Source organism: Ambystoma mexicanum, chromosome 13 (genome assembly GCF_040938575.1).
Source record: "Ambystoma mexicanum isolate Mex_15411 chromosome 13, UKY_AmexF1_1, whole genome shotgun sequence".
In the NCBI taxonomy this organism is placed as follows: domain Eukaryota; kingdom Metazoa; phylum Chordata; class Amphibia; order Caudata; family Ambystomatidae; genus Ambystoma; species Ambystoma mexicanum.
The window spans coordinates 443,411,511-443,439,294 of record NC_090938.1 but is presented as its reverse complement, the minus strand read 5'-3'; the positions used below and the strand labels follow the sequence as shown (position 1 = coordinate 443,439,294).

The 27,784-nt window shown below is 46.1% G+C and overlaps 1 protein-coding gene across 3 annotated transcripts in view; it reads right to left on the bottom strand.

The window, feature by feature from the left end:
- Positions 1 to 57: 57 nt before the first annotated feature.
- Positions 58 to 27,784, bottom strand: part of LOC138521321 (butyrophilin subfamily 2 member A1-like) — a 773,333-nt gene continuing 745,606 nt past the window's right edge. For all 3 annotated transcript variants that reach the window (XM_069634063.1, XM_069634064.1, XM_069634065.1), the window contains one exon: positions 58 to 27,639. In XM_069634063.1, the coding sequence (XP_069490164.1) occupies positions 27,104 to 27,639 (536 nt within the window). In that variant the 3' untranslated portion in view covers positions 58 to 27,103. The remainder of the gene's footprint in view (positions 27,640 to 27,784) is intronic.

Here is a 27,784-nt window from a genome sequence, read left to right as displayed (position 1 = left end):
TTGGTGGCTTATTGTGATTTCTTTATTGCAGGATTGGTAAATAAAAATGCTTGAAAATAATAATAAATACACCAACTTTTATTTTAATTGTAGATCTTGTGTAACAAAACCACAACACAATAGTTTTTTTGCAGTTTTTCAAGAAATTGACATAAATAACTGTCTTATACAAACTTTAAAAAATGGTGAGAACACATCCACAGATCTTGGTTTATGCCAAAGAAAGCTATATATACTACACTATTAAAACTGTTCTATTTTAGAAATAACCACATTCATAATTGTGTTTTACATTTCTACGTTCAAATAAAAAAATACTTTTCTCAGTTAAACATTCTTTAAATAACAGCTCTAGAACCCGTCTTGTCCATTTGTAAACTCTCATACCAATTAAATGCTTAATTCAGAAGGAAAAAAGAAAGTGTTTAAGTCATTTTTTGTCCTGGTTATTTCCAATGGCCTGTCTTTATGTTAAACCACAATGCTTCAGTTAACATTTTGCAAGTTGCAAGACGAAGTCAAAAGTTCTCAAGCCTGAAAGTTTGAAAGCAGTCAATTTATCTAGAAGTGAAAATACTTTAATGCTTAAAATGTGTAAGCAAATGACGTCTATGACAACAAAACAGGAATTCAATAGTTGGGTAAGTAAACTGGTCTTGCCTTTGTGTTTCCAAGTCTGAAAACAAAACCCAAGACAGAGTAACAATTGTATTGTAAAAGTCCAAATTGGTGTGTGGGGAAAAATATTTACTGTCTTTAACAAATGGAAGAGTGGATGTGGTATTGAGATGTTTGCGAATAACACAAACAAAGAGAATACAATATTGGCTCAAGAATAAAACCGCATCATTTGATAGAGACAATGATGTGTACAATTATCAAGCAAGACCCATAGTGGACCTTTTATTCGATATATGCACTCTCGAAGTAGCCCTCCTAAATATATTACGGCTTTTCCTCAGTTATGGTTAACAAGAAAGTACATACTTTTGAAGTTCAATAAAAGTAAGACTCTAGAAACTGAAGGTGAGCGGAAAGGCATTAACCATAGCGAGTGATATTGCCGGTTATGTGGGGAAGAAACAATCGAATCGCTTGAGCAGAAACAAGATGTGACAGACTCATCCATATTAGGAACCAAATTTTAAAATCCTATAATAATTGTTTTTACTGCAGGGAACCTGCTCTTCTGTGACAAATATTTATGGATGGAATGACCAGCATTGTATTTATTTAATGGTCACATTTTACCACAAATGTGTAGAGATAGTTCCTTCAATTAACATGTAATTAACTGGGCTCATTACCAACGGTGGAAGATTATGGAAATTAATTTTAAATGTAATGTCTTGTTTTATGTGTGTAATGATGTATTTTAATGTAATTTATGTATACTGCTTGTTATTATATATTGTTAACACTGTTTTACAATGTATATACAAAGCATATATGCTGCATGTATATTAATATATTGAAAAGTCCAGATCCAGCCACAAGGAGTGGGGAGATATGTCCCGGCCAAGCAATGGCCATTAAGAGGGTGACCGGCGGCTAATGCTCAGCTATGCCCCCCTCGCTCCCCTCACAGGGACGCTAAGAATTTCAGCACAGGCTGTGGGGTCATGCAACATGAAGTGAAGGAGGAAACAACATTGGGCATCATTTTAAGTACGACAATGTGGGTAAAAATGACGGTAATTCCCTTACCCCCCTGCACTACTGCACCACGACTTTGGTGGTGGATGACTTACCTCCAGCAAAAAGCTGGAGGTGAATCTGTCACTTCGCCGCCAAAAGAGAGATGGAGAAGCAGCTCCCAGTGGAAAGGTGAGCTGTTGCAGACAGGTTTTTGTGCAACCAGCCTGAGAGCGGGCAAAATCCTGGGCACTCAGCGAGATTACTGCTGGTAATCCAGCATCCTGAATGGATGGCCGTGCACAACGTTCACAAAAAGGGTACTGACATTCGGTCATTATTGGGATTCACCCAAAAATGCAGAAACCTATATTTTGCATCTTAGTTTCATAAATGACTTAATGCACCCTCTCAAACAACAATTATTTCCTGTATGGCAAATAGTCAAAGCTGCCGCAAAACTGTGTACTTGAGCATGTCAGACATAGTATGGATTACTCAATACAATCCATAAAAGCAATAACAATACACACATTCATAAAAGACAAAAACATCTCAGATAATAATGCAATCATATTCTTATGAAACACCAGCAATTAGTAGCACTTTGTATCGACAAGGCATTTCTACCACTAATATTTCTATGCTTTTTATAGAAATGCTAACAAAGATCATGGTCTATTGCTACACCACCACAGTATTTTATGGACAATGTGTTGGTCATTGGTATTTCATCACTAAAATGTACTATACATATACTAACTCCAATATTTAAGACTCTGGGAAATAGGGATACCAAATCAACATACATCATGACAATGATGCATAAATTACTCTCAGGCGAATCCAACAAAACATTCCTCCTCTTAACAGCTTTAGTTATACATGGACCTCTAGCCCATCTAGCACATGGGTCCCCTAAAACCATTAAACAATCCATAATGGTTTTAACTATTATTTAATTGCTTGCACAGTCTTATTAAAGTACATTTCCTAATGTCTTATTATAGATAGCAGAAAATCAAAAAATGTTGCAAGAATTCTGTTCCTTCATTGCGGGGAGAGACAGTGATAGGGTCGTAGCCTTACTCCAGCCCTCCATCTGCGTGCCAATCTGCCCCACTCCCGTGCAGAGTGCGTTAAGGCAGGTCCATGTCTCTCCCAAATGAACTCGCTGCAGATACTTAGCTGGAGCAATTGGCAAAGCATATGGAAGATGCATTTTCACTGTTGATCTGCTGGCCATCTGGAACTCACTTTCAGCAACCAGTTTTGGCAATATCACATTCTTAATTGTCTTAGCAGCTCCAGCCCTTATTTTGTTTGTGTTCCTGAGTCGATCAATTAGACCAACACTCTATAAGCATTTCTGATATAACATAGCCAGGGCCTGCTGGTTATATTGAAATTATCAACCATGTGTTTAATTACTAATATATTCATTGTTGCATCTTCATTAGCCAAAGTTTACCCACAGCACTATTGGTTATATGGCTGTTAAATCACTCAAATATTGAATACCCACTTCCCAATACACTATATTTCACGCCTTGAAACACTTGTGTATAGGCGCGTTATAAATGCCATATCATATCATATATATTAATAATATAATTAGGGTCTTTATTGACTAGCGTCAGAAGCAACAGAGCACTTTACAAATCATAAGTGGAAGTACACAGTGAGGGAAGCCGAGGCACAAGGGAGTGAGCAGCTAACAGTGGGCGAGGGCGGGCAATCGGGCAGCAAGTAACCTAAAAGCAACCAGGAGAGGAAAGAGGGGGCCACAGATCAGCCAGTCTCACCCAAATTTCAGTTTCATTTTCCCTAGAATGCAGGTTTAAAGGTGACTAGCATGAACCCTTGAGCCAAGCTTGGGTCTGGGGCTCAACGCTCTACTGAGCAGCAATGGGTAGGGAATTCTCTGGAAGTAGTTGGCTATGGCTTTGCGAAGCATTCAGTGTAGCAAGCCCAGGGAGCCGCTGTGAACTGTGGAGTCACCTGAATGCAGAAAAATAACAGCAATTTATTTATTCAGGAAGGGCGGAATTCGGCTGTATTTCTCAATTAGAAATATAACCTCGCAATTTGGTTTAACACAAAAGTATTGTAATGTTTTCAAATGTGTCCACTGAAATTGCGTCCGGTCCCTGCAAGTAGAAATGCTTAAGGAAATGTTGGAAAACAATTAAGGTCTGGGCAGTCACTATATTTGTTGGTGCTGTAAAAACGGCATACCCAACCCTGAGCATAGAAAACTATTTTGTGCTTGTTGAATCTTATTCACTTACGAACAGCCCTATACTGCTGCTCCATAACGATATACAGTGTTTATAACGAAATAAAAATAGTGACAAACGTTTTCAGTGAAACATAAATAAGGACAAAAATGTTGAATTTTTAATAAAAGTATATGTGGGGGAGGGGGATTAAAACGTGTGGGTGGCCTGGGGAGGTTATTAAAGCAGGGAAAACAGGGGGGTTTGGGTGGGGACCATTCCAAAATAAAAGATAAAACTATTTGAATTTCTTTTGTTATTTTAGTCACTGAAAAACTGTGTCACTATTTTTCTTGTTGTTCTAAAGACATGATCGAGACAAATGTATCTTTATACACTTCCAAGACTCTGAGGTGCCCAACTGTCATCCTACTGAAAGTCAGCATGATTTTCCCAAGGTGCATTTTACGCATTGCCCATATGAGTGCAATACCTAGCCCACTAACATGGTTACGTTCATGGTGCAAGTTGCTGAAGTGACTACCCGAGTCCTCCATCCGTGCTTGGTGTCCCACTAGGAAGGAGGGGTGGCAGAGCAAAGCGGTTAAAAAAAGAAGAGGCTAGTAGCTGGTGGGAGGGCAGGTGGGGGTGTGTGCTGGGGAGGGGGGACTGTACGATGAAACATGTGTGCGAGATGCAGGGAGTGGGTGCGGGGAGGCAATCAAGAAGTCGGGGGGAAAAGCCAGGTTCTGAGGGTTTTCCTGAAGGCCATGTGATCCTCTATGAGCTGGAGTGTGAAGGGGAGGGAGTTCCAGAAAGTGGGTGCGAGGACAGAGAAACAGGCACCTCAAAATCTGGAGAACTTGAAAGGAGGGACTACCAGGAGGTGTGCGGAGCCTGATTTGAGGATTCTGCTGGTGTGGTAGCGAGTGAGCTTGTTTTGGAAGAATACCGGGCCAGTCTTGTGAATTGTGCGGTGGGTAATGCACATGGCTTTGAAGGAGGCCTGTCGGCTGATGGGCAGCCAGTGGAGTGTCCTGAGTGTGGGTGAGATGTGTTCTCTGGGGTAGAGTGTGAGGAGGAGCCTAGCTGCAGAGTTTTGAATCCGCTGGAGCTTTCTCAGTTGGTATGTAGTTAGAGTATTCTAGGCGCAAGAGGATGTGTTGTGTGTGGGTGTAAACTGAGATGCAACCTCCTGCTGGGGTTACATGAGAGTGGACTGTTATTGGGCAGTCATTTGTATGCAAATGTTATTCATTAAACATCATGCTGCTCTGTTTGTCTGAAGCATTTTTCAAGCTTGGCCAATGAAGTGTAACTGATCTGCAATACTAAATTTGATTTCAAGATTTGAAAAATTGGTACAACTTTTCTAATTTAACCCCCCCTATATCACCATTGCATTTAGCCTACAGTTCTTTCTTGCAAGGACCATGGTATTCGATTTCTTAAAGTTCACAATCAGGCCCAATGCAATTTTCATACGTTTCTACTTGCGGCTTCAATGCCACGAGGGATCTGGCTAACAAAACGGAATCATCTGTTTAACACAAAAAAGATGTGCTTGTTTCCTGTCCTGGGAACATCAGAGGTACACTACCATAACACTTTGGATAGATAATTTGTGCAGAGAGATTAAATAAGGTTAGTGCAAGCACATAACCTTGACTAACTGCTTTATTACTCTCAACCTCATTTGTTAATGCCCCATCTGGACCATACCTCACATGGGCCGTGTTGTCACCATGTAGTTCCATCCAAATTCATAAGAGTGCCTTAGGAATACCAAAGCCCTACCAGTTGACATGCTCAAAAAAATCCCATGTTGTGTAGTTTAAGAACACACATTGATAACAAAGGACATAACATTAGTTATGTTATAAGAAGAAAGGGGTAGAATTACAGGTGGTGGGAGTTACAGCATAACAAAACTCTCAATAGTCAGTAAAACAAATGTAGTTAAGGGACAGTTGAGGTGAATAAGTGCAAAAAACCCTTGACACTCTGTGAAAAAAACATTCGTTGAAGTGATGCTAAAGTGCTGATTTAATGCAACAAAATCCCTGAAATTTGGCAGGTGTTGAAAGCTATGCCACCTTAAAAGGGAAGTTCTCTCAAGAATTGTATTGGCCCAACTGATCGGGCATGCAGATTTGAGCATGTATCAATCCACATTTCGTTTACAATGCATCTTACCCTTGTTTTTCAAACATTTACACATAGGAAACCCATGATCAGAAACCGCCTTCTTGTGCTAATCTTATCCGTTGATCCACCGCCCTAAGTTCAAGTGCCCTCACAACAGTAAACCAGATCACCCGCCCCTCAAGATGACATCACTAGATGCTTACGCCACCTGTCACAAAGCCAGTGCACATCTCATGCGAATGTCCTTTGTGGGTAATCTATTGATGTGTCTCCATGCAAATGCCAATACGCATCAACAAACCCTTTCTGATCAGACAACATTGGAGATTCTTCTTCCTACGTGTCAGTCAATTTCATTCTGAGCCTCCATGACTTCTTTTTGCTCTGTTCAGCTATCTACCAAGTACGACGTACTGAGAACAGGTACTTACACTACCACAAATTAATTAACTTTGTAAGCGCTTTCTATTTAAAAAGAGGTTTTTATATAATGTGCAAATGTCTTTACCAAACCATATTAACATTTTATATTTACATGACTTCTTCTTTACGTGTGCCAATGCAAAGTTTCAACGTTTGGGCCTATTCCTCTTGTCTTTGCATATTGTGTTTTAACATGTCTGTTTCTTCACATAATTGTCTTTAACGTTTAATTTTAACCCCTTAACTGCTGAGCTTTAATCAAGCCTATGGAAAAAGGACGAGCATACTCGTCCTTAGCAAAACCTCATTTTGTTACTTTATCCAAATTACTATTTTTTTTACTTTTTCTCTCACAGTTGATTTTATACTTCTTCAATACTCATAATTATGGCAACAAATCAGCCCTACCTAGACTAGCCGGAGTATACAGAAGAGGAAATGGTTGAGAGAGAAAGAAGCCCAAAATATGGAGAAGCTACTGTAAGACGTGAGCATCAATCACAAGATCCTGATCCTATTTGCATGGATAGTGTTTCCACTTGGGCTACCCACCTTCGATGCGAGGTAATGCCAAATATGGTTGAAAACTCTAGCTGCTTGGCTTACATAGCCGGAAAAGAGCCTCCACTGGTATCTGTTACCCAGCTGCATGACTTCAGGGCAGCCTGCCCTAGAAGATCCGTCTTGAGAATGATGATGGTACTGATGCACGAACTAAGAGAAACAGTTTTCCCTCGTTTATATATTTTATTTGTGTGAACTTTGAACTGTAGCTGTTCATGTTGTTCTCCTACTAAATTGTGAGTGTGATGGTTCACTGACGATAAAAATGTTCTTATACTTGAAAAAGGTACAGTTCTTCAACATTCTATTGATTGACTTAACAATTAAATGTCATTAACTTTGAAACTAAAAAAACATTTCACTATGTTCCTATCTTTTATTGTTCGAAAGGGTGTACACATTTATATATCACCCTTACTTTAAAAGAATTGTACTGTCAGGGGGGGTGCTGTTGCGCACGAGGAGAAATGGAAGCTCCCGTGTGAGCTCTGCTGGCATCCCGGGGCGTAATACGACTAACGTTATTAATATAAGGTTCTGCCTACAAATTGGCGAGAATTTTCCTCCAGGACACTAGAACATCAGCACGAAGTTTGGACTAAATCGGGACAACGGTCACTGAGATATACCGTGGCGAAGGTGCCACGCTGCCAGCGAGGGAGGCCAGCTTCTGCGAACCGCTGTGTAAGAGGAGGAGCACAGCGGTGTGAGGAATCGAGGACCAGAGGCCCGACAAGGCAGCTCGCCAATACGCTGAGGAGGGTCGCGGGCGCTCCGAATCTCATCGAGCGCCTGCAGACCGAGTAATTCTGGCACCCGACCAGGAGCCACGGCCAGGCTAAGGCACCCAAGGAGCAGTCTCGCAAACGGTAGTAGGGGGGTCACGGGTGGAGACGGTGCAATACCCAGCCCGCTACTTACCAACATGAGCCCCGGCGTGCAGCTCCCCGCTCAGCGGCTGCCACCCCCCCCTCGCCTTCCCCCTCATCAAAGTGAGGCACCATAAAAAGGAAGGGGGACCCATCAGGAATCCCCCCACCAACATAAACGCGCAGCACCACTTAACACGCACCAGAAAACGTGGCATGGAAGGCGTGACAAATGGAGGAAGTTAGTGACAGTTACGGGAGCCAGGGGCAGGGTCGCTCCCATGCGCATCCCCCATTGAACTGGGGTGACCACGCACCAGTAAAATTCCAGGCAGAATAGTGGGTCCACCACAAACAATGATAACTCCCAGCCTGCATCAGTAATATAACTGTTCGTGAAGAGGCCCACAGGCATTGACACTCAAGTTAATCCCTAGCCAGTGACCCCAAGCACAGCGGTGGCTACCACAGCGGACAACACCACAAGGATAAATGAGACTATATCCACATCCATACAGTAACAAGCGACAGGCGCACACGTGTATAGTATACTATACATAGAACCACTGGGCTCACCCAATACTACTGCAGGAACAAGTCCACACACTTCATGCTGAGCAGAGAATACAGCTAAATCAAGGGAGGGCACCCCCAAGCTGGTTGAACACAACGTACCCGCGCCCATGCCCAGGTAATCACAATCCCAGAACGAATAACAGCAGAGAAGGAAAGCAAGCAAGCCAAAGCATAACCTACCTCAAACCACAGTGCGAATAGTTACATTCTCAAGACAGATCACAGAGGGAAGAAAAGGAACACACAGAGAATACCCCGCCTCTCCCCATAACAGCGGAATCTGACAGATCCACATCATCATCTAGACAACTAGAAATAGCCACACGGAACTCAACCGGGTGGAGCATCCAGTTCACACGAGAGATCCTGGAGCAGCACGTGACCATCGCACCCCCACCACCCTATGGCCTCTGGTCGTAAAGAACCGCAAGATATAACAGCGCCACAGACGACAGCAAAGGAAGCAAAGTACGATGCCCAAGGGCTTCGGCCCCAAGAAAGGGAAAGGAGCCATTGAAAAATACACAATGACAACGAGGAAAGACACAGAAGCCACGATGTCCACGAAAAAAGCACCATAGACACAACCGGCTACACCTCCCCAGGCGATGGACCCACAAGCAGTCTTCCTGGCCATGCAGCCGGGGTTCACCTCACTCAATGAGAAATTAGACGGGATAACTGCCAATGTCGCTTCTATCAAAACGCAATTGGACAAGACCACAACCCGAATCACTGAAGCAGAAATGCGAATATCCAACACGGAAGATGGACTCGAAGCATTAAAGAACACTGTGACAACTATGGCTAAAGAATCAGGAACGGTTAAAATCAAGTGCGAAGACTTAAAAGCTAGTCCCCGACGGAACAACATCCGTATAATTGGTATGCCAGAGGAAGCCCTGAAAGGACCCATGGAACAAGCACTGGAAAAACTCTTACGTGATCTACTGGGGCATCCTGGATGGTCACCCATGTTCATTGTGGCGCGCGCACACAGATCCTTGGCACCATGATCCAAGCCAAGATCATACCCGAGGCCCATCATAGCGCGCTTGATGAATTACAGAGATAGAGACCTAGTGTTGAAAACTGCCAGAGAAAAACAAGAACTGAAGTGGGAGGCCAATACTGTCTGCATCTTCCCAGACTATTCATTGGCAGTACAACAAGAAAGAAGGCTATTTACAGGGGTCAAGAAACTACTACACAAACTACACGTTCCCTATGCCATGCTATACCCGGCTAGGCTAAAAATACAACACCAGAACAAAACCTCCTTCTTCACATTTCCCGAAGAAGCGGCAAACTTTGTCGAGACACATATTCCCATGCCAACATATCAGCCGAGTAATGAGGAGGACTCTTAAAGTTATGAGACCCTACAATGAGGAACAAACAAGAGGAAGGAACGATGATGTGAAAACCGGTCCCCCCAACCCCTCCCGGGGGAGCCCCATAAAGAAAAAGGGCAAGCTCAATCCAGACCACCCAAAATAAAGAAATGAGCACCCTTTTTGTTCAGGATGAGCTAGAGCAACAACACGCAGAACTGGCCGCAACGCATGAGAACATAAGAAATGGCGGCCTGGGATGCCGCTACAGTCCCCCTGTAGCATGTGCACTACGAGTTAATGGGAAGGGAAAGGGAGGGACGAGCGGGCATAGTTAAAGTTCGGGGAATTATGAGGGTGGGAGAGGGCAGCCGAGTGACTTTGTTGGGGTTTAGTTCAGGGGGAGAAGAACTTAAAATAAAAAGCACACAGGTGAAGAACATACGCACAGACAAGACCACACTAAAAATGGAACACACTGAACATAATTACACACATACCTGGGAGAATGGCTGAATCAAGAAATGAAGACATTAAAATGCTAAGCTGGAATGTCTGGGGCCTAGGTTCCCAGATCAAGAGAAGGAAAATTCTTGCATACATTAATTGATTAGTCCCCAAGGTGGTCTTCCTGCAAGAAACGCACTTACTGCAACAGCAAGCCAGAAAGCTCGCCCCCAATTGGGGAACACACCAATACTACACGTCGTACTCTAGCCGTGCGAAAGGTGTGGCGACCCTCATACACAAAACCTTCCATTCGTAAGTCTCCACTCTGGATGTGACACGCAGGGCAGATATGTTCTGGTCCATGGCACCCTTCACGACAGGGAGGTACTATTACTCAACATATACGGCCCTAATACAGATGACCCTGACTTCTATTCCACTTTAGTCGGGAAACTAGCAAAGTTTCCGACAGCACACCTGATATGTGGTGGTGTTATCAACACCATTCTGGATATACACCTAGACCGCACATCGGATCAACCAAGGGCACTATCTAGATCCGCCCAAACGATACTTACCCATAAGACTGATTTGAACTTAAGGGACGCATGGCGCTCCTTGAACACCACCAAAAGGGCATTTACGTACTACTCGTCAGTGCATGACATGCACTCCAGAATAGACTTGTGGCTAATCGCTACCGACGCATTAAGCTGGATGACTGATGCTCACATATACCCTAGGACGTTCTCCGATCATTCACCTATACAACTAACTTTACGCATCCCCGACGTAAAAATAGGCAGACCCCCCTGGAGGTTCAAAGCAGCTGCCCTCCAGGACTTGGTCTATAAAACGTCATTAGCCCAACATATACGAGAATACTTTGAGATTAACGAGGGCTCTGTGTCCAGTCAAGCGGTATTATGGCAAGCATTTAAAGTCTGTATTAGAGGCACTGCAATGTCCACTGAATTCGGAGTCCTTAAAGATATTCGGAGAGATCTAGTCGGCCGAGATGCAGATATTGCCAATAAACAAACCCAGTATGCACAGTCACCTTCCCCACAACTAGGACTAGAGATCAAAACGAAATTAGATGAATTTAAGGAAGCGGCTGACCGCGAGATCTGCTACTTCCACAGGCCTGCTGTGGCACGTCGCTATGGGGAAAGAGAGCGCCCGGGGAGACTATTGGCCAGACTGGTGCGAGGAGAGCAGAGTCGGACTACTATCCCATGCATAAAACAGACAGACGGCACTGTGACCACGGACAAACAAAAAGTGATGGGGGCGTTTAATGATTTCTACAAACGGCTATATTCTCCTCAGAGCAATGCCACTCATGAGGAAATAGACCAATATCTCTCCCGCATACCTACAACATTAATAGCAGACTCCACTAGAGAGACTTTTGAAAGCCCGATCACAGAGGCCAAGATATTAGAAGCTATAAAAATGTTACCCAATGGGAAGGCGCCGGGCACTGATGGCCTCGGGGCGGAATTCTACAAAGAGTTCAGCCAGCTCCTCGTACCCAGGCTACACGCAGTATGGACAGAGGCTCTAGAAAAAGGGGAATTACCCGAAACAACTAGATAAGCGGTCATCACTTTACTGCTTAAGCCGGGGAAGCCACCGGAAGACTGTGGCTCCTACAGACCACTCTCACTAATAAACACTGACTCTAAAATCTTCTAAAAAATTCTGGCCACCCGGCTAACCCCGCTAATGCCCTATATGGTACATGAGGACCAAGCAGGATTTGTCACTGGCAGATCCACTGCTACAAATATCAGACGCTGTCACAAAATTCTGGCGGCAATACCGGACGAAACACAGGGGGTGGTGGTCTCCCTTGATATGCAAAAGGCTTTTGACACAGTACATTGGCCCTTTCTGTTCAGGGTATTACAGAACTATGGGTTCGGCCCTAATTTTATTAAGTGGATTAAAATATTATACACACGCCCTTACACCAGGATTAGTGTCAACGGCTCCCTATCAAACGTACTGGAGCTCCGTGGCAGCATCAGGCAAGGATGCCCACTATCACCTTTACTATTCGCATTGGTGATTGAGCCCCTGGCGGACATACTCAGGGCTCGGTACAGCGCATATGGGCTGTGGCTTGAAGGCAAATTGGAAATCATCACACTATACGCCGATCACATCCTATTATATCTTAAAAACCCAGCCCGCACGCTAGGGAAAGTCCTGTCAGAGGTGAGGACCTTCGGCGAGTTCTCTGACCTTAGACTCAACGCCAAGAAATCAGACTAAGTTGGAGGGTGTTAACTGATCTTTTTTTTTTTAACAATTTTTATTATTTTAAACAAACAAAACTCCAAACTTTACAACCATTTAGGACGTTTGTGATCAATGTTAAAACATTAAATTATGAAATGCTCTCCTCCGTCCTCCCCCCTCCCTCCCCAATAACTTGAGCCGTCATATCCGTTCCATCCACCTGTGTATCTTCAGGTGTCTCAACTATCATCAACTCATCCAAGTCTTCCGTTTCGTGGTTGGATTGGTGAGGGTTTGCCATTGAGGTCACCAATTGCCTCCAGGCTATCAGGGGACCCACCTCTTCCTCCCCCCTCTAGTGACTACTTCATACCAGGCCGCTGTTTCTGCCTCAGCCCATTTCAGGAGGTCTGCCCACCAGATCTCTATTCTAGGCCGATGGGCCGCTTTCCAGCACATCGCAATTCTGTGCTTGGCCAAGATATAAGCCAGGTGTCACGACCCTCGCCCAAAACCCCCTCTGGCAAACCCATTGGCCAGGTGGAATCAGGACTCGGGCCTCTAGAGCCTGGCATCCTCTTCAAAAGCCCTCATGGGGCCAGTCCTGGCGCCTATGGTGCCAGGCTCATACACCATGAACAACAATATGCTTGGGAACTACTTTATTGTATTGTCAGCCAACATGGAGGTATCCACATAGCTTGGTTCCTAAGAACCAAGCTATGCAGCCTAGTGTTTTGGGTGTGGCAGGCCTGGAACTACTTTCCCTGGTACTACTTTATCTGGGCTATATAAACCACACTCTGACTGCAGAACATGCTTTGTGTTACTTTGCAGCTTGCAACGTGACGCTCAGCGTGTCCAGCTATTCCCTCGAACCTCGAAGAAGCAGAACCTGCAAGGAGACAAAAGGAACATCATTAGCAGCAGCATCTTACCTGCAGTCTTCATCTTTAAACACTCGCAGCTACTGAGAACAGCTTCCTCGAATCTGCACGCCTCCCGGACAGAACGACTTGAAAGAGGAAGATAGAGGCAACATTAAAGAAAGCTGTAGAGACATTTACGAATTACCAACTGCTCAAAAGGCTTACCTGGCTGGTCGCCTCTCGGCTGGCACTACTCCGGACATTCCACTCGCGCTGAAGAACACCGCGACCTACAAGGAAGGAAAACACAGGTTAGCAAAGGCAAGACTTTGCAGCGCTGCGCATGGCGCTTACTTACTGCATCACAGCGCTCTTAATGCGCCATCATTTACCAGCGGGGGTCAACCAAGCCAGTTCGCCGTGCTGAAGCTCTGCATACCTAAAGGAGAAAAAAAGGGACATTTTAAACAAAGAAAGGCATGCAGGATAGCAACAAAACTAAAGAGCAGCAATAAGACCTACCTGAACAATATCAAACGGGCCGGCGTCAGTGAAGTAACTGGACCGCACTCGCCCATGAAAGACAACACACCCCTGCAAAGAAGGCAGGACGGAGAGCAAGCCTAAATCTACCACAAGGTGAGGGCACCAGAGGGACTGAAAGCATACGGGGGTGGAGGGAGGATACTTACCCCAGTCGGTCAGTCTTGAACACAGTCCTCCTGTATATTCAGGCAGAATCTTCCCTACAGACCACATCAGGGCAAATCTGAGAAGCATACCAGTGAGTAACCCAGCTGGGTGGCGTCCCTGTGGATACCAGGTGAGCGTAACACCAGGTCTTTCATCTTGCTAATATGCTTTAGATTGCGTGGCCTTGGAAATCCCCCAAGCATACATGCCCAGGCAGACCCCACGTCAAGCACCATCCCACTACTGGCCATTCTCGCCTTTAGTTCCACCCAAAATCTATTCACTTCCGGGCAGGCCCAGAACATATGCAACAGCCCAGCCTCCTTCTCTCCGCACCTGGGGCATTTCTGTATAGCCGAGCCACCAAACCTGGCTATTCTACCGGGGGGTCAAGTACGCTCTGTGGGTGATATATAGCTGGATCTGCTGGAGTCTCGCATTACGGGACACTTTTTTGTGGTACCTTTGGGCTCTATCCCATTGTCCATCTGTCATGGGTTCCCACACCTCCTCCTCCCAGTCATGCCTCAGCTGAAGCAGCTCTTTCCCCGCCTTCGTACTCAACAGCTCATATATCTGAGATATTTCATGCCCGCCCTCCGAGACATCGTACATCATTTCTATGGTGGCATCTGGTTCTTCTGCGAGTACTGTCTCGGGCCATCTTTCCCTTACCCGTTTCATGATCCTGGAATAAGTAATATTTTGGCCTTTATGCACCCCGGTCTCCTCCAGTAATCTCTGAAATCCTAATGCCTCCCCCTCCTGTCATATGTATCCATGGGTGGCCAGGCCCATCGGTTCCCAGTATCTGCGGACCCCTTTAATCAGTTGGGAGTCTCCCCCACATAACGCTACCAGCGGGAACTGCTGAGAGAGCGGGTCCGGGTCACCCACAGTTCTCCATGCTCTGTGCCAGACCTCCCAGCCCAGCACCAACACTCTCCCCATCCCTGTCACTTTCGCTTTGTGCAGCCACGCTGTTTCTTTTAAGAAGTATGGGGCAGAATCATCCTGCAAAAGCCTGGCTTCCACTGATTCCTCTTCAGATAAAAACCTAGCTACATACAGTAGCTGTCCCGCCAAGTAATACAATTCAAAATTTGGCAGATTTATGCCCCCCTTATCGCACGGGTTTTGTAATTTCCAAAGGGCCAGCCTGTTCCTGGAATTGTGCCATATGAAACCCCTGCACAGGCCATGAAGTCTGACGAAGAAACGTCTGGGGATCAAGTACGGGATCCCTTTGGGAACACTGCAAAAGATTTAGGACTACAGGTGTTAGCAGTAAACCCACTTGGTAGCAGTCTGTACCACCCAGATTTACCTGGTAGCTGTGGCTGAGCAGTCAGACTTCCCTCAAGAAGAGTTAGGCAATATGCAAAGTATACACAATAGGCACTCAGACACTCAGACACAATAGCACAAGCAAACACTGACCAGATCTTTGGTATCAAAGTATATAATTATTTATTTAAAAACACACTGTTTGAAACACTCCAGCACTCTTATTGTAAAACACTCTAAACACAGTTACTATTATGATATATACAACCCTTATTCCTTATCAGACAAGTCTTAGTTAACACCACTTATTTCCAGACAGAGGTGAGCGCTTAACTATAGATGGCACTCCAATAAGTTCATGAAAAAGGGAGGGAAAAAGACAGAATATGTGAAGATACACCACTCTAAGATTTAGGAACACTTTTAGCGAGGCAGAAGAGCAAAAGTCACTGGTGAGCCAAAGTCCATAGGCTCGGCCCACTCTTAGAGAGAGCAGAGCACAAATGCGCCCAAGATCACACAGTTACACTAGGCTTTGAAAGTCTTGCAGATGGTTTGAAAAGAGTTTAGAGAGGCTCAGAAAAGTTTAGCCAGGGTGTCCCAGGCTAACCCAGGTTCAAAAGCCGGGGGCTAAATCTACCCCGTACAGTCGGTGGCAAGGGAAGCCAGGCGGAACACGGTACCTTAAGTGGGAAGGATCCTCAAGCGGTGGCAGTTGTTCCTGGCAGCGGGTGCAAGTCTCGGCATCGTCCAGAGGAAGAGAAGATCTCGACTTGGAGGGAAGATGAAGGTCGTTGCAATGCCAGGGAAGAAACCAGCCGCAGAGTTTTCCGGTTAAAGGTATTACCCTTTATTTCGCGGTCGTGGTAAAACGTGGTATTCCGGTTGCCGGGGTGCTTGGCACGAGATGCGTCGGGAAGGCGAAAAGATGGTGAAACTGGTTATCCCCACCAGTCAAAGGAAGAAGACTCTCCGGCGGGAGATCTCCTCTGTCGTTGGGAAAAGTGGTGAGACGGTTCCGCAGGGCTCCACCGGTGGTGTCGTCGTAGCAGGTCGACTCAGCTTCTCCCTCGTCGGATTCTTAGGTCCTGTGGCGACTTCTGAAGTTCCAGTCCCCAAAGACCTGCTTTTATGCAGAAAACCCCCATTCACTCAGCCTAGCTGTCACTCAAACATGCTAAGTGGTGAGCCGGCCGGCTCACCACTTGGGCCAATCAGGACGGAGTGCGACTTGAGTTGCCTAGGCAACTCAGTCCAGGGTGCCTAAATCCCCCTCTGCCCCTCCTAAGTACCCCAGACAGAGTGGCACCACTTTGGAGGGCTTCTGTGGAGAAGCCCGCCAAAAAAGTGGAACAAAGGGCTCGACTTGGGTTGGAGTCACAGAAGAGAACACAAACGCCATTTTAGAACCGAGTTTTGGCCAAAAATACCAACCGGAGAATTAATAATAATTAAATAAACCGGCGGTATGTTCGAGGCTATCGTAATTAAATAAATAAAGATAGTAGCCTCGAATAATGGGAAAATCCCATACAGAAATATTCGCGGTTGAATATTAAAAGTAGTATCCACTGCCACCAGCCAAAACTCGAGCAGGGGGGACGGAGACATGCCCCCTCGACTAACAGACCCCGGGGCAATCGAATTGCCCCGGCCAGTACGTCCACAATATGATGGTTTGTACTGGTTCTGTTCAGAATTCAAGACTAGTAAAGTTAATGGTGACTTTATATGCCCTGGGAGACAGTAGTCAGTCCCAGGGTATGGAGTCTATACTGGGGGGTCACTATGACACCCCTGTGTTACTGCACTGAGGGTGCTGTGTAACACACATCACAAAAACACATGAAGCCCTATGGAGTAAAAGACCCCATAGCCCATTAAACACATCTAGAGTCAAAGGAATACACTCAAATCATGTCCAAGAGTGAGGGTAAAAGAGTCTCACTCTTGGCAGGAGAAAAAAATAAACCCCAAAAATCCAGCAAAGCTGCTCGGGGACTCACTAGGTTAGGAAATTCAGCCTAAACAGAGAATTCTCCCTAACAGGGACATTTACAAAAAAGTGTAGCAGTCTGGGTAAAACCACCATCTTGAGCAATGCTGCTCTTCCCATCATAGCAAGGGGCAATCTGGACCAAAACTCCATGCTATTTTTGATACCTGCAACTGCTTTCTCCGTGTTGTATTTGTGCTCTACCTCTACCTTGTGGTATATGTTTATGCCTAGGTATCGAAACGTCTCAGTCTGCCAGGGTATCTGCAGAATAGGCAGTTTTTCTAGTGGAACACTCTTATACCTCCCCAAGGGGAACACGCTGGACTTCCCGGGGTTTACTGATATGCCCGAGAGGATGGCGTAGCAATCCATCACCTCCAACACATATTGCAGGTTCTCTTCCGGGAAGCGCAGGTAGAGGAGCATGTCATCGGCATAAAGTGATATCAGGTGTGTGCTTCCTGTCGTACGAATCCCCACCTCACCGTATTGTTGCCTAAGGCAAATTGCTAACGGGTCCAACGCAAGAATATATAACATGGGTGACCAAGGGCATCCCTGTCTAGTCCCCCTACTAAGTTGCCATTTGTCTGAGATTATGGTGCCGGTTTCAACCCTAGCAATCGGAGAGCTGTATAACATCTTGACCCATCCAATGTACCCCTGCCCTATCCCGTACCCTTTCAGGGTCGCCATCAACCATGGCCATCTCACTGAGTTGAAGGCTTTGACTGCGTCCAGTGACACAATGGCCAGCTCACCCGGGTCTTTCTCAGTTTTGATCAATAATATGGTGTAGCCTCCTATGATTGTCAGTGATGCTTCTGCCGGGGACATAGCCTGTTTGGTCCGGGTGTAGCAATTTACCAATTACTCGCTTAAGCCTGTTGGCGAGCACCGCTGTAAGTATTTTGCTATCTTGGTTAAGCATCGATAGGGGCCTGTAGGACCCACAGTCCGCAGTCGGCTTGCCCGGTTTTAAGAGCGGGATGATCACTGCTTCTCGAAGGGATTCTGGCAGCTCCCCCTGTTCGTAGGCCTCATTGAGCATGGCTAGCAGCGGTTGGAGTAACTGTACGCTTCATAGAATGTGCTGGGTAACCCATCCGACCCAGGCGCTTTACATGTGGGCAGATGTTGAATCACTGTCTCCAGCTCGTCTAAGGTGATTGGGGTCTCTAAGTCTGCTCGTTCCAAGTCATCTAAGGTGGGCAGACCTACATCTTCTAATGTTTCAAGAATTTCTTGACCCGTGTCTCCACCTGCGTCCTCATACAAGCGTTTGTAATATCTGAGGAACTCTTCGGTGACACCTTCCTGGGTATTGCGGATCTGGCCTTCCGCATCCCTGACTTCTCTAATCACCAATCGGGGTGTCTTATTTTTGTATAACCAGGCCAGTAGTCTGCCCGGCTTGTCTCCACACGCATGTTGCCTTTCTATATATTTCTTATAATTCAGTTTACATAACCTATCCCTGAGCTCGCTGCTAGCCTTTTGTAACTCCTTTGTCTTAGCACTGTCTTCCCGGGTGCTCCCCCCCCTTCGCATCAAGTCCTCTAACTCTCTTTCTGTTTCCTGCAACTCTCGTCCTATACCCCCTTGGACTCCTTGGATTTTGATATAGCCACCCCACGCACCACCACCTTGAATGCCTCCCATACTGTTCCCATTGATTGCACACTGCCGGTATTAATGTCAAAATATTCTATGATGGCCTCCCTTAGGTCCTCTCGGAATCCGGGGTCCTGTAGGGCCTCAGCTCTGAGCCTCCACGTCAGGATTCGCGCCCTAGGGGGATGGTTCCGCCACTCCACGACCAAAGGTGAATGGTCCGAAAGCACTCTGGCTTTGTATTCTGCGCCTACCATTTCTCCCGCTATTTCGGCGGCAGCGAACACATAATCCAGCCTAGTATGCAGGTTGTGCAGCGCTGCGTAATACGAGTATTGCCTATCTGTTCCTCTTTCACCACCATTCTACCTTCCGGGTCTGTTGTCGACCGGAGCAGCTGAAACGGCACATGCGGTGCTACCCATATGACCACCCCTCTTGCATATGTGGAGTATGTGGCCCCCTTTCGATCGTTCCACCTTTCTGGAAGAATTTGAGTATTTTTTCACGATCCCGATAATTCAGGATCTTTGCAATCAATGGCCTGGGAGGGGTTCCTGGAGGCGGCTTCCTCGTCAAAGACCTGTGCGCCCTTTCGACAGCAAACCCCTGGGTCAGTGCCGCTCCAGTTATCTCCTGCAGTAACATGGTTTCTACGTATTCCGTTGGATTAGGCCCCTCAGTTCCTTCTGGCAATCCAACAATGCGGATGTTATTGCGTCTGGTGCGTCCTTCTGCCTCCCATGCTCTGCTTTCAAGGTTGCCCACCCGCTGCACAAGGGCGTGAAGTTCTGATTTGTGGGCGGCGCATTCCGCCGTGTTCGGGCCATCTCCTTTTCCAGGTTTCCGGTGCGTTCCGCCAGTGTTCTCACATCTTGCCTAAGTAGGTTCACCTCTTCCTGGACCGCCCCGACCTTAAGGTTCAGTGCCACCTTTAGTTCGGTCATGGCCAGCCCCAGTTTAGTCTCCCAGGCATATTTCAGGTCCGCAATCGCAGCCAGCACCTCCTGGATTGTGCCCGGAGTCTCTGCACTCCCGGTGTTAGTTTTGTCCTTACTCCTGGCCCCCTCTGTCCCTGGCGATGTCTTGGCATAGTCATCCAGTGTGGGCTGCTTGCTCCTTGGTCTTACAGTTTTGTTAGACATCGTGCTGCACTCACTAGGTGTGGGCTGGCACAGCAACTTTTTTTTCGCTTGAAGGTCTGCGTGGTGTCAGACTGTTCCTGATGATTAGGGCCCACTACGACCGTATTGAGGGTATGCGCCTACTGCCTGCTGCGCTCCTGGAATGGGCTGTGGCCTCCCACGTGCCTGGTCCAACTCAGTGTTATTCCACAGGCTCCACCTGTGGTTCCCTCAGTCATTGGTGGTCGGGTGCATTTGCTGGTTCCCCACACTTCTGCTCCGGGGCTCGACAGGGCCCCTTCGACCACTTGGTTCGCAGTAGTGGGTTTAACGCCAGTGTCGAGCTCTGTGCCGGCACAGGCTACCTTCTGTATGCTCTCTGGAGTACAGCTTATGTCCCAGAGTAAGCTGCTCGTTCTGCCCCGTTCAGTTGGTAGTGGGATCCAACAGAACCCGGGCCTCGTTCAGGCGGCTTGAGTCTCTCTACTGTGCCTGGGTATTAGCACGGGGCCCTGGCACCTTGTAGATGTTTCTATCTCCGGTGATCCTCAGGCCAAGGCGCATCAGTTTCCCCTTTCCCCAGCCTGTGTTCGACAGCGGCAACTGCGAAGTAGCTGCGGATGCCGCACCATGTAGGGGGCCCGTGCTCACATACGCCTTCTAGGGCTGAGCAAGCCTCCTTACAATCCTAATATGTGTCACCGAGGAGCCCAGCTGGGTGCACCCCTCGGGGCACTCTGTTCATCTAGTGGAGCCCCAGTGTCCAGGGCGGCCTCCACTTCTGGCCTCCCTACTCCATTCTCCGGTGTGCCAGGTCACGAGTCACGACACGGCCGATTAGAGCCCTCGCTGGGGCCGGCCGTACTTAGACCTCTCCGCTGTCTTTCTGTGCTGATTCCTGCACAGTCTACCCGGCAATCCGGGTTACCGCAGGGGCCGGCACCTCTTAGCTTATCCAGCCCCTTCGAGCTCTGACACTGCGGGGGCCTCCACTCCGTCGGGCACTTCAACCCCCTCCCGTGAGGCTCGGAGTGCACAGCGCCAGTCGCTTTGTTGCGCCATGTACAGTGGCGACAGCGCCGCCCGGGGAGATCCGCTTGAGTCCCCAGCAGTTTCCCGAAGTTGATGTGTGCGGGGAACCCCTGTCGTTCCTATCCCCGTCTCGGGCCACGGTGTCCGTCACTTGGACCAGCAGGCTTTCCTCGGGCCGGGTCCTTATGCTGCTCACAGGCTGGTCTCCACACCTCGCACAGTGCCACCACGCACTCTGTTTATGGCCTTTTGTCCTGGGCCCGCCATCTTGCTCTTCTCCCAATCTCGGGCGCCCGGCTTCTTTTCTGTGGCTGTGGTTTCTCTAGATTGCCACTCATCAGCCTCTCGCGTCGCTCGATGCGTGCACCAGACGTTCCTACATCTCTGGGTGCGCTGCGGCATGCTTTTGTCCATGGGAAACTTAGTTTTTCAAAGGATCTTTAGCGGATCTATGGGAGCCCCTCGAGATCCTGTCCGCTCACGTAGCCATCTAGCCATGCCCACGCTAACTGATCCTTATGCACAAGGAGGCCTAGCAGCACCAGACTTTGAACTCTATTATCTAGCTGCACAAGCACACTACGCCGCCCAATGAGCTACAGATTTTCTCAACCCCAAGGACTCATTGAACGACCATCACCTAACGAAACCCACCACACTACTCCACAATATGACAAAACCTTGTCCCAAACGCCACAACTCCATCAACCCAACACAGGTCACAACCACAGCTTGGGCCAGAATCACTGAAATATATGGCACAGATAAGCTGTACCACACCCAAGCATGCCAATCTGGGGTGACCCCCAAATACCACCCAGCTTGGACAGGGAGGCAGCTACACACTGGGGCGCCAAAGGTATTGTTCAGTGGGGTCAATTGTTCCCAGACAAAAGATTTGCGACCTGGGACAACCTCAAGAATATAGTGGGTGATGTGGCCAAACACAGGATGTACTACATGCGCATAAAATCATCCCTGGCAAACCTATGGCCCGACTTCCCAGCCGAACCAGAGATAAACCTGGGTCTGGGATACATGTTCACTGTGGAGAAAGGGAACATTTCGCCATCCACACTGTACAAGACCATTATTCAGTCTCGCCCACCAGAAAAACGGAAAACCAAAACTAAGTGGGAACAAGATCTGGGCCACCAGATAGAGGACTACCAATGGCAACAGATATGCACTCTGACCAAATATATATCATGCAATGCCAGATACAAACTAATACATTATAACATTGTCCAAAGAATACATTATACTCCTACCAAACTGAAACGCATATACCCAACAATAGCAGGCACATGCCCAAGATGTATTTCCGAAGAAGCAAACATCTTCCATATGTTGTGGGCATGCATACAACTGAATAAGTACTGGGCGGAGGTTTGCGCAGTCCTAGACGAAATGGCTGATCAACCCATCGAATGGTCACCAATGCTGTTTGTTTGGTGCAACAGGGAAGATGAATCCAACCTGGAGGAAGCTACTGAACTTGAGTTTATTGATAGCTAAGAGGGCCATACTGCTGAAGTGGAAATCTAATAAACCGCCCACCAAGCGAGATTGGGTTAAAGATATGATATGGACAAGCGACACCGAAGAGCTGTACATAGACTCAGTACAGCCCACCTCGAGACCCAGGAACATTTGAGCCAGATAAAGACAATACCTATCTGAGAAAGCTGTAACCGACAACCCAGAATGACAAGAAAAGTAAATGATAGTAGTGTGAATGTCTCCTAATTTAATGCAAGATGTGTATAAAACCTACCTGTGTGCAATTCTAAATAAAGGTTTAAAAAAAGAAAATAAAGAATTGTACTGTCCGTACTCCCACAGATACTTTTTTAAAACATACCAATGCCTTGTATTTTAGATGATAAGCAAAACAAGATACATGCAATTATTAGATTCATTCAACAAAACTATTTCTGTATCTGTTACACAGATGGTACAGGCTTGTGGCCTATCGAGCGTTTACATGGTGGATTCATGAAAGACTGGGATTTCCGCTTTCGACGAGCAATAACTCTGTGAGGTTCAAGCCGTTCATGAAGAATTCCGTATTAACTTCAGACAATACACAAAATGTATACAGACAGTACCTGAACCACAGCAGTATAATTTGTAGTTTGTATATACCATCAACATTTTCTAAACAAAAACGAGCATTTTACTAAAATATGTAACTTTTAATGAAAAATATATGTATAAAATAATTATGCATTGGCTTTTTTCAAATTATTTCAATTTACTATGTGTTTCATTTAAAGTTTTCAGTTTTCCTTTCAAATCTCAAGTTTTAAACAACATAAAACAAGGCACATACACTGCAATGATAAAAAATAATCTGTACTTGCATTAAAAGTGCGATTGCAAATCATACTCTTATCATTTATTCACGTTACTTTTTGCTTTCATGTAATCTATATAGAATACATTCTATTTCTGAATAAACAACTCTTTCAATAAAAGTTAACAATAACACTTTTATTGTCATAGTAAATAAAATCAATGAGGTAATATGACAAATGATTAAAAGTAACTTCTAAGTCACTAACACCTCCAAGTATACTACTAAAAAATGTATGCTATAACATCTAGATCAAGACAGAATACTGTTACTGCCATCAATAATTTTTAAATATCATTCTGACTATATCATAATGTAGCCAGAGTTATCCCTTATAAATGCACTAATTTATTTAATCCCTTTAAGGTTTCTTTTTTAATTTTGGGCCAGCAGGTGCAGCACAGTGTAAGTAAATGTACAACTCAGCGTGTTCCATCGTCTATGGACAATTGTCTCCATAGTCCCCTTAGAAGGCCACGTCTCTGCACTGAACATATCTCTGTGTCCTTTGACTAGGTTCCTGGACTTTTGCGCTCACCTCATCCACATCCACCCCCCTCCCGTATCAATGGCATTTCTCACCTGTGACTGTGTGCTCTCAAGGAGGCTGAGTGGGTGAGAACGCACAAGGTGCCGGATACCATGTACAAGTCAAAGGAGTCTTGCCTCTAGGGACCATTGTCCACATGGCCACTCCAGACCTGGTGTCTCCATACTCCCCTTTTATGACTCAGTCACTGCAATCAACATATCTCTGTGTCCTTTGACTAGGTTCCGGGCCTTTTGCGCTCGCCTCATCCACATCCATCACCCTTCCTGTATCAATGGCAGTTCTCACCTATTACTGTTATGGTATATTTATTGAGCGCAGACCTAGCTTCAAGAAGTAACAGAGCGCTTTACAGAAGTATACAACAGTACAGATGCATAACTGAGCGGTTTTCAGAGGTAACAACAGAACAGATATACAGCAGGGGGTAGGATACAGATGGATGCAGAGGAGGGGTAAAGCTATACCGGGTGGCAGAGAGTGGTGGGCATCATCTAGTGAGTCAGATGGCACAAGGGGCAGTCTTGAGTTATTTTCAGAATTTTTGGAGCGTGGTGGCGAGTCTGATGCTGACGGAGAAGCGGTTCCATTGTCTTGGGCCTCTCATGCATTCCTTTCATGAAACAGCACACACTTTCAGGCAACCCGTACCTCATCCCTGGGCTTATTGGGTGCTTCCAATGTCTCTCGTGTTTCTCCTACCTCCAACCTGCTGGCTCGTCGTGCGTCCCGTTAGCTGCTGGGTCTTTGCTGTGTCCTTCTTTACTGCGCACGGTTCCTGCTGCCTCATATTCTCAGGCAGCAGGCTTCCTGCTCTCTGGTTCCTCTTTGTGCTGTCTGCATTTGCTTTCATGCTGCTTCGCACAGCATTCTCTCCCTCAGCGTTCTGCCCGGTGACAGCCGAGGCCGCTGTACAAGGCAGCCTCTGCAGGTCTCTTCCTTTGGGGTGAGCTGTTGCAAATTTAATCTTCTCGGCATGATTGACTGACTTCCAAAGACTAGACTGCTGTGTTGGTTTATCAGTCTTGGTCGTCTTCATTGCTCCATCCCACTTTCTTATCTCAGTTGTCACGTTGTTCCTGATATGATATTGAGCATCTTGGACTCTAATGGGTGTAATCATCATGGCTCCCTGCCTCTTCCTCATTTTAGTTGTTAACATACTGTTCCTTGGGTGATATTGGGGAATACTTGAATTAGGCTTGGCAAGTGGCTGAGGGGGGAGTGTTACAATATGCCATCAGGGAATGAGAAAGGGAAGGAACATCCCTAAAAGGGCACAGGGGTATGTGACTTTCTCCAATGATGCCATGTCATCCCCCTGAGGGTCGCCTCCCACCATGTGGTCCTACCTCATATGGCCGCCCCCAGGGTCAGGATCAGATAGCAGCCCCCAGGGTCAGGATCAGATAGCAGCTGCCGTTTCCTGGCCACATGAGCAGAGGCTACCTCGGGGAAAGAATTGATAACATCATTAGATTCATCTTTCTTTCCATAACCAATGTACAGATGGCTGAAGCATTCCCACAACTGGTGTCTGTACAATAAATAGCATAAAGATGGGAACAGGTAGTGAGCCAGTTTATGATGGCGTAAAAAGAATTAGGAAATATACCGTGGACAAAATAAAACAGAAACAAAATGTAAATGAGAAAATGGGTGAATTACAAATGTAACATTAACCTAAAGGGGCAAGTGCTTCAAACTGAAGAAGAGTACTAATTATATACAAAAAATGTAATTATTAAGCATCACTGGAGGCAGTAGTGGGCTTAGGTAGAGAGGATGGGGGCGAGGGCAGGGGGGGCTCCCCAGAGGCGTAGACAGGGTAGGGCCTGAGTAGGCAAGGCCACCCAAAATCTGTCAGTGTTTACTCAACAGCGCTACGTGGGCATTTACTGATGTAAATGTCACTGCGGTGGGCCCAACTACATCAGCTTCAGGCCCCACTTGTTAGACAGATCTGGCTATGCCACGGAGGCTGCCTCTTTAGCAAGTAAGTGAAGTGTAAGGCAAACTTAAAAGAGATCCACAGATGGGGTGGCTTTGATTGTTATGGGCAGTGGGTTCCAGTGGGGCGGGCTGAGGAGGGATAAAGAGCAGAAGTGAGAGAAGGCACATGGAGGGTATGGGACAGTGAGGTTGAGTGCAGAGGAAGATCGGAAAACATTTGATGGTGGGTGAACTGAAATACAGACAGACAGGCATTGAGGAGCAAGACCATTGATTGCTTTCAAGACTAGAAGGAACTTGAAGAGAGAGGTTGCACATGAAAGCCAACCAACATGTTGTCGATAAGTAGAAGTGGGGGAAGATTTGGGGAGGTTGTATAGAGTGCAGGTAGCAAAGTTGAGGACTTTTTCTAGAGGGAAGAAGAAGTGGAGCGGAAAGACTAGGCTTGAGCAGTCTAGTGTGCTGAACACAAGAGTGGAGATTAGAGTTCTTGTAGAGTGGTTAGTAAGTAAATAACACATAAGTAATGTTGAGGAGGTTAGTAGAATATAAAATAGCATGCTAATAGTACAACAGCATGTCCTCAGCTAGATTTCCCAACACTAACACATCAGACTGTATGTTACTAGACCCACTTCCTCAGTTGGCCAACCATCTCCTGTAAGAAAATAAAGTGGCCAGTGTTGGTCTAAAAGGTTTAAAAGTGCTATATTGTGGTCCAAAAGTGCATAGATAATAGACTCTGAATCGGTTTCAGAAGAGTATAAGACACAATCTGCATCAGTGAATCAGCGCTGTTAATTCAATTGGAGGGTGGAGGGGGAACTCTACACTGTTTTGTTTCGCCAACAAAATATCTTTCACCTTGTCATTAGGTTGCAGCAACTCGATGGACATAGGTCTCAAGTAAATTGGGAAATATAAACTTTGGTGCCCTATAGCCTGACTGTAAATGCCTTTCCATACCTTACAGATCGGATAACGGAATGAGCTTGATGTAAAATCACACTGTGGAAAACCCAATGGCAGAAGTCACATCCTGCAATACGTATGGTTTCTTTGCAGCGCAGACAAGGCCAGTTCAGGAGTTTCAGTGCTGTATGACAGTATTTCTTCAAAAGACATATTACACTGTAAGCAGGACAAAAGTGGAATTCACATCTTAAGCTCTGCCCCAGGCCCAACATAAAAAAATGGAAAAATCGCCTCATGATCCTCGATTTCAATATTGTCATCCTTAATTTTAAAAACATAAATTTCTTCCATGTTTTCAGCATTGTAAAAAAAAACCACCCACTTGTCACAATCCAGAAAAACGCCAAACTTTGTTGGGATTTTTTCCAGGTCCACACTTCTGGGCCCTTCTATAGTCTTTGCGCGGACAATGGCTTCCCTGAGCGACACAGAGAAGATACCTTCATTGGGAGTTATCCTCACATCACCATTTCTATTTGCAGACTCCAGAATAACCCCCACTATGCAGTCTTTTCTTTCCCCAACCTCCACCGTCCAGTAATGTCTTCCTTTGGTGAACCCCTGTGATCCTAAGACACATGGGCGATGATCAAACCTTCCTTTATGCTTTGGTAGATCATCCGAACTCTGAGACCACTTTACACTTCTTCGGTCATCTGATAGAGCCAAGTCACAGTGATTAGTTTCTGGATCCAGAGTCACATCATGGTGCTGGGCTGAAAAATAGGATTTTGTTTTAAAATCACAGGCAACATGGCAGTCTGCTTGAAACGTGCAAGACAGAATGAAAATAAATTGTTATTGTGAAATCTCCATTGTAGTAATTATATGCCTGATTTTCAATTGTTTTATTCTTTAGAC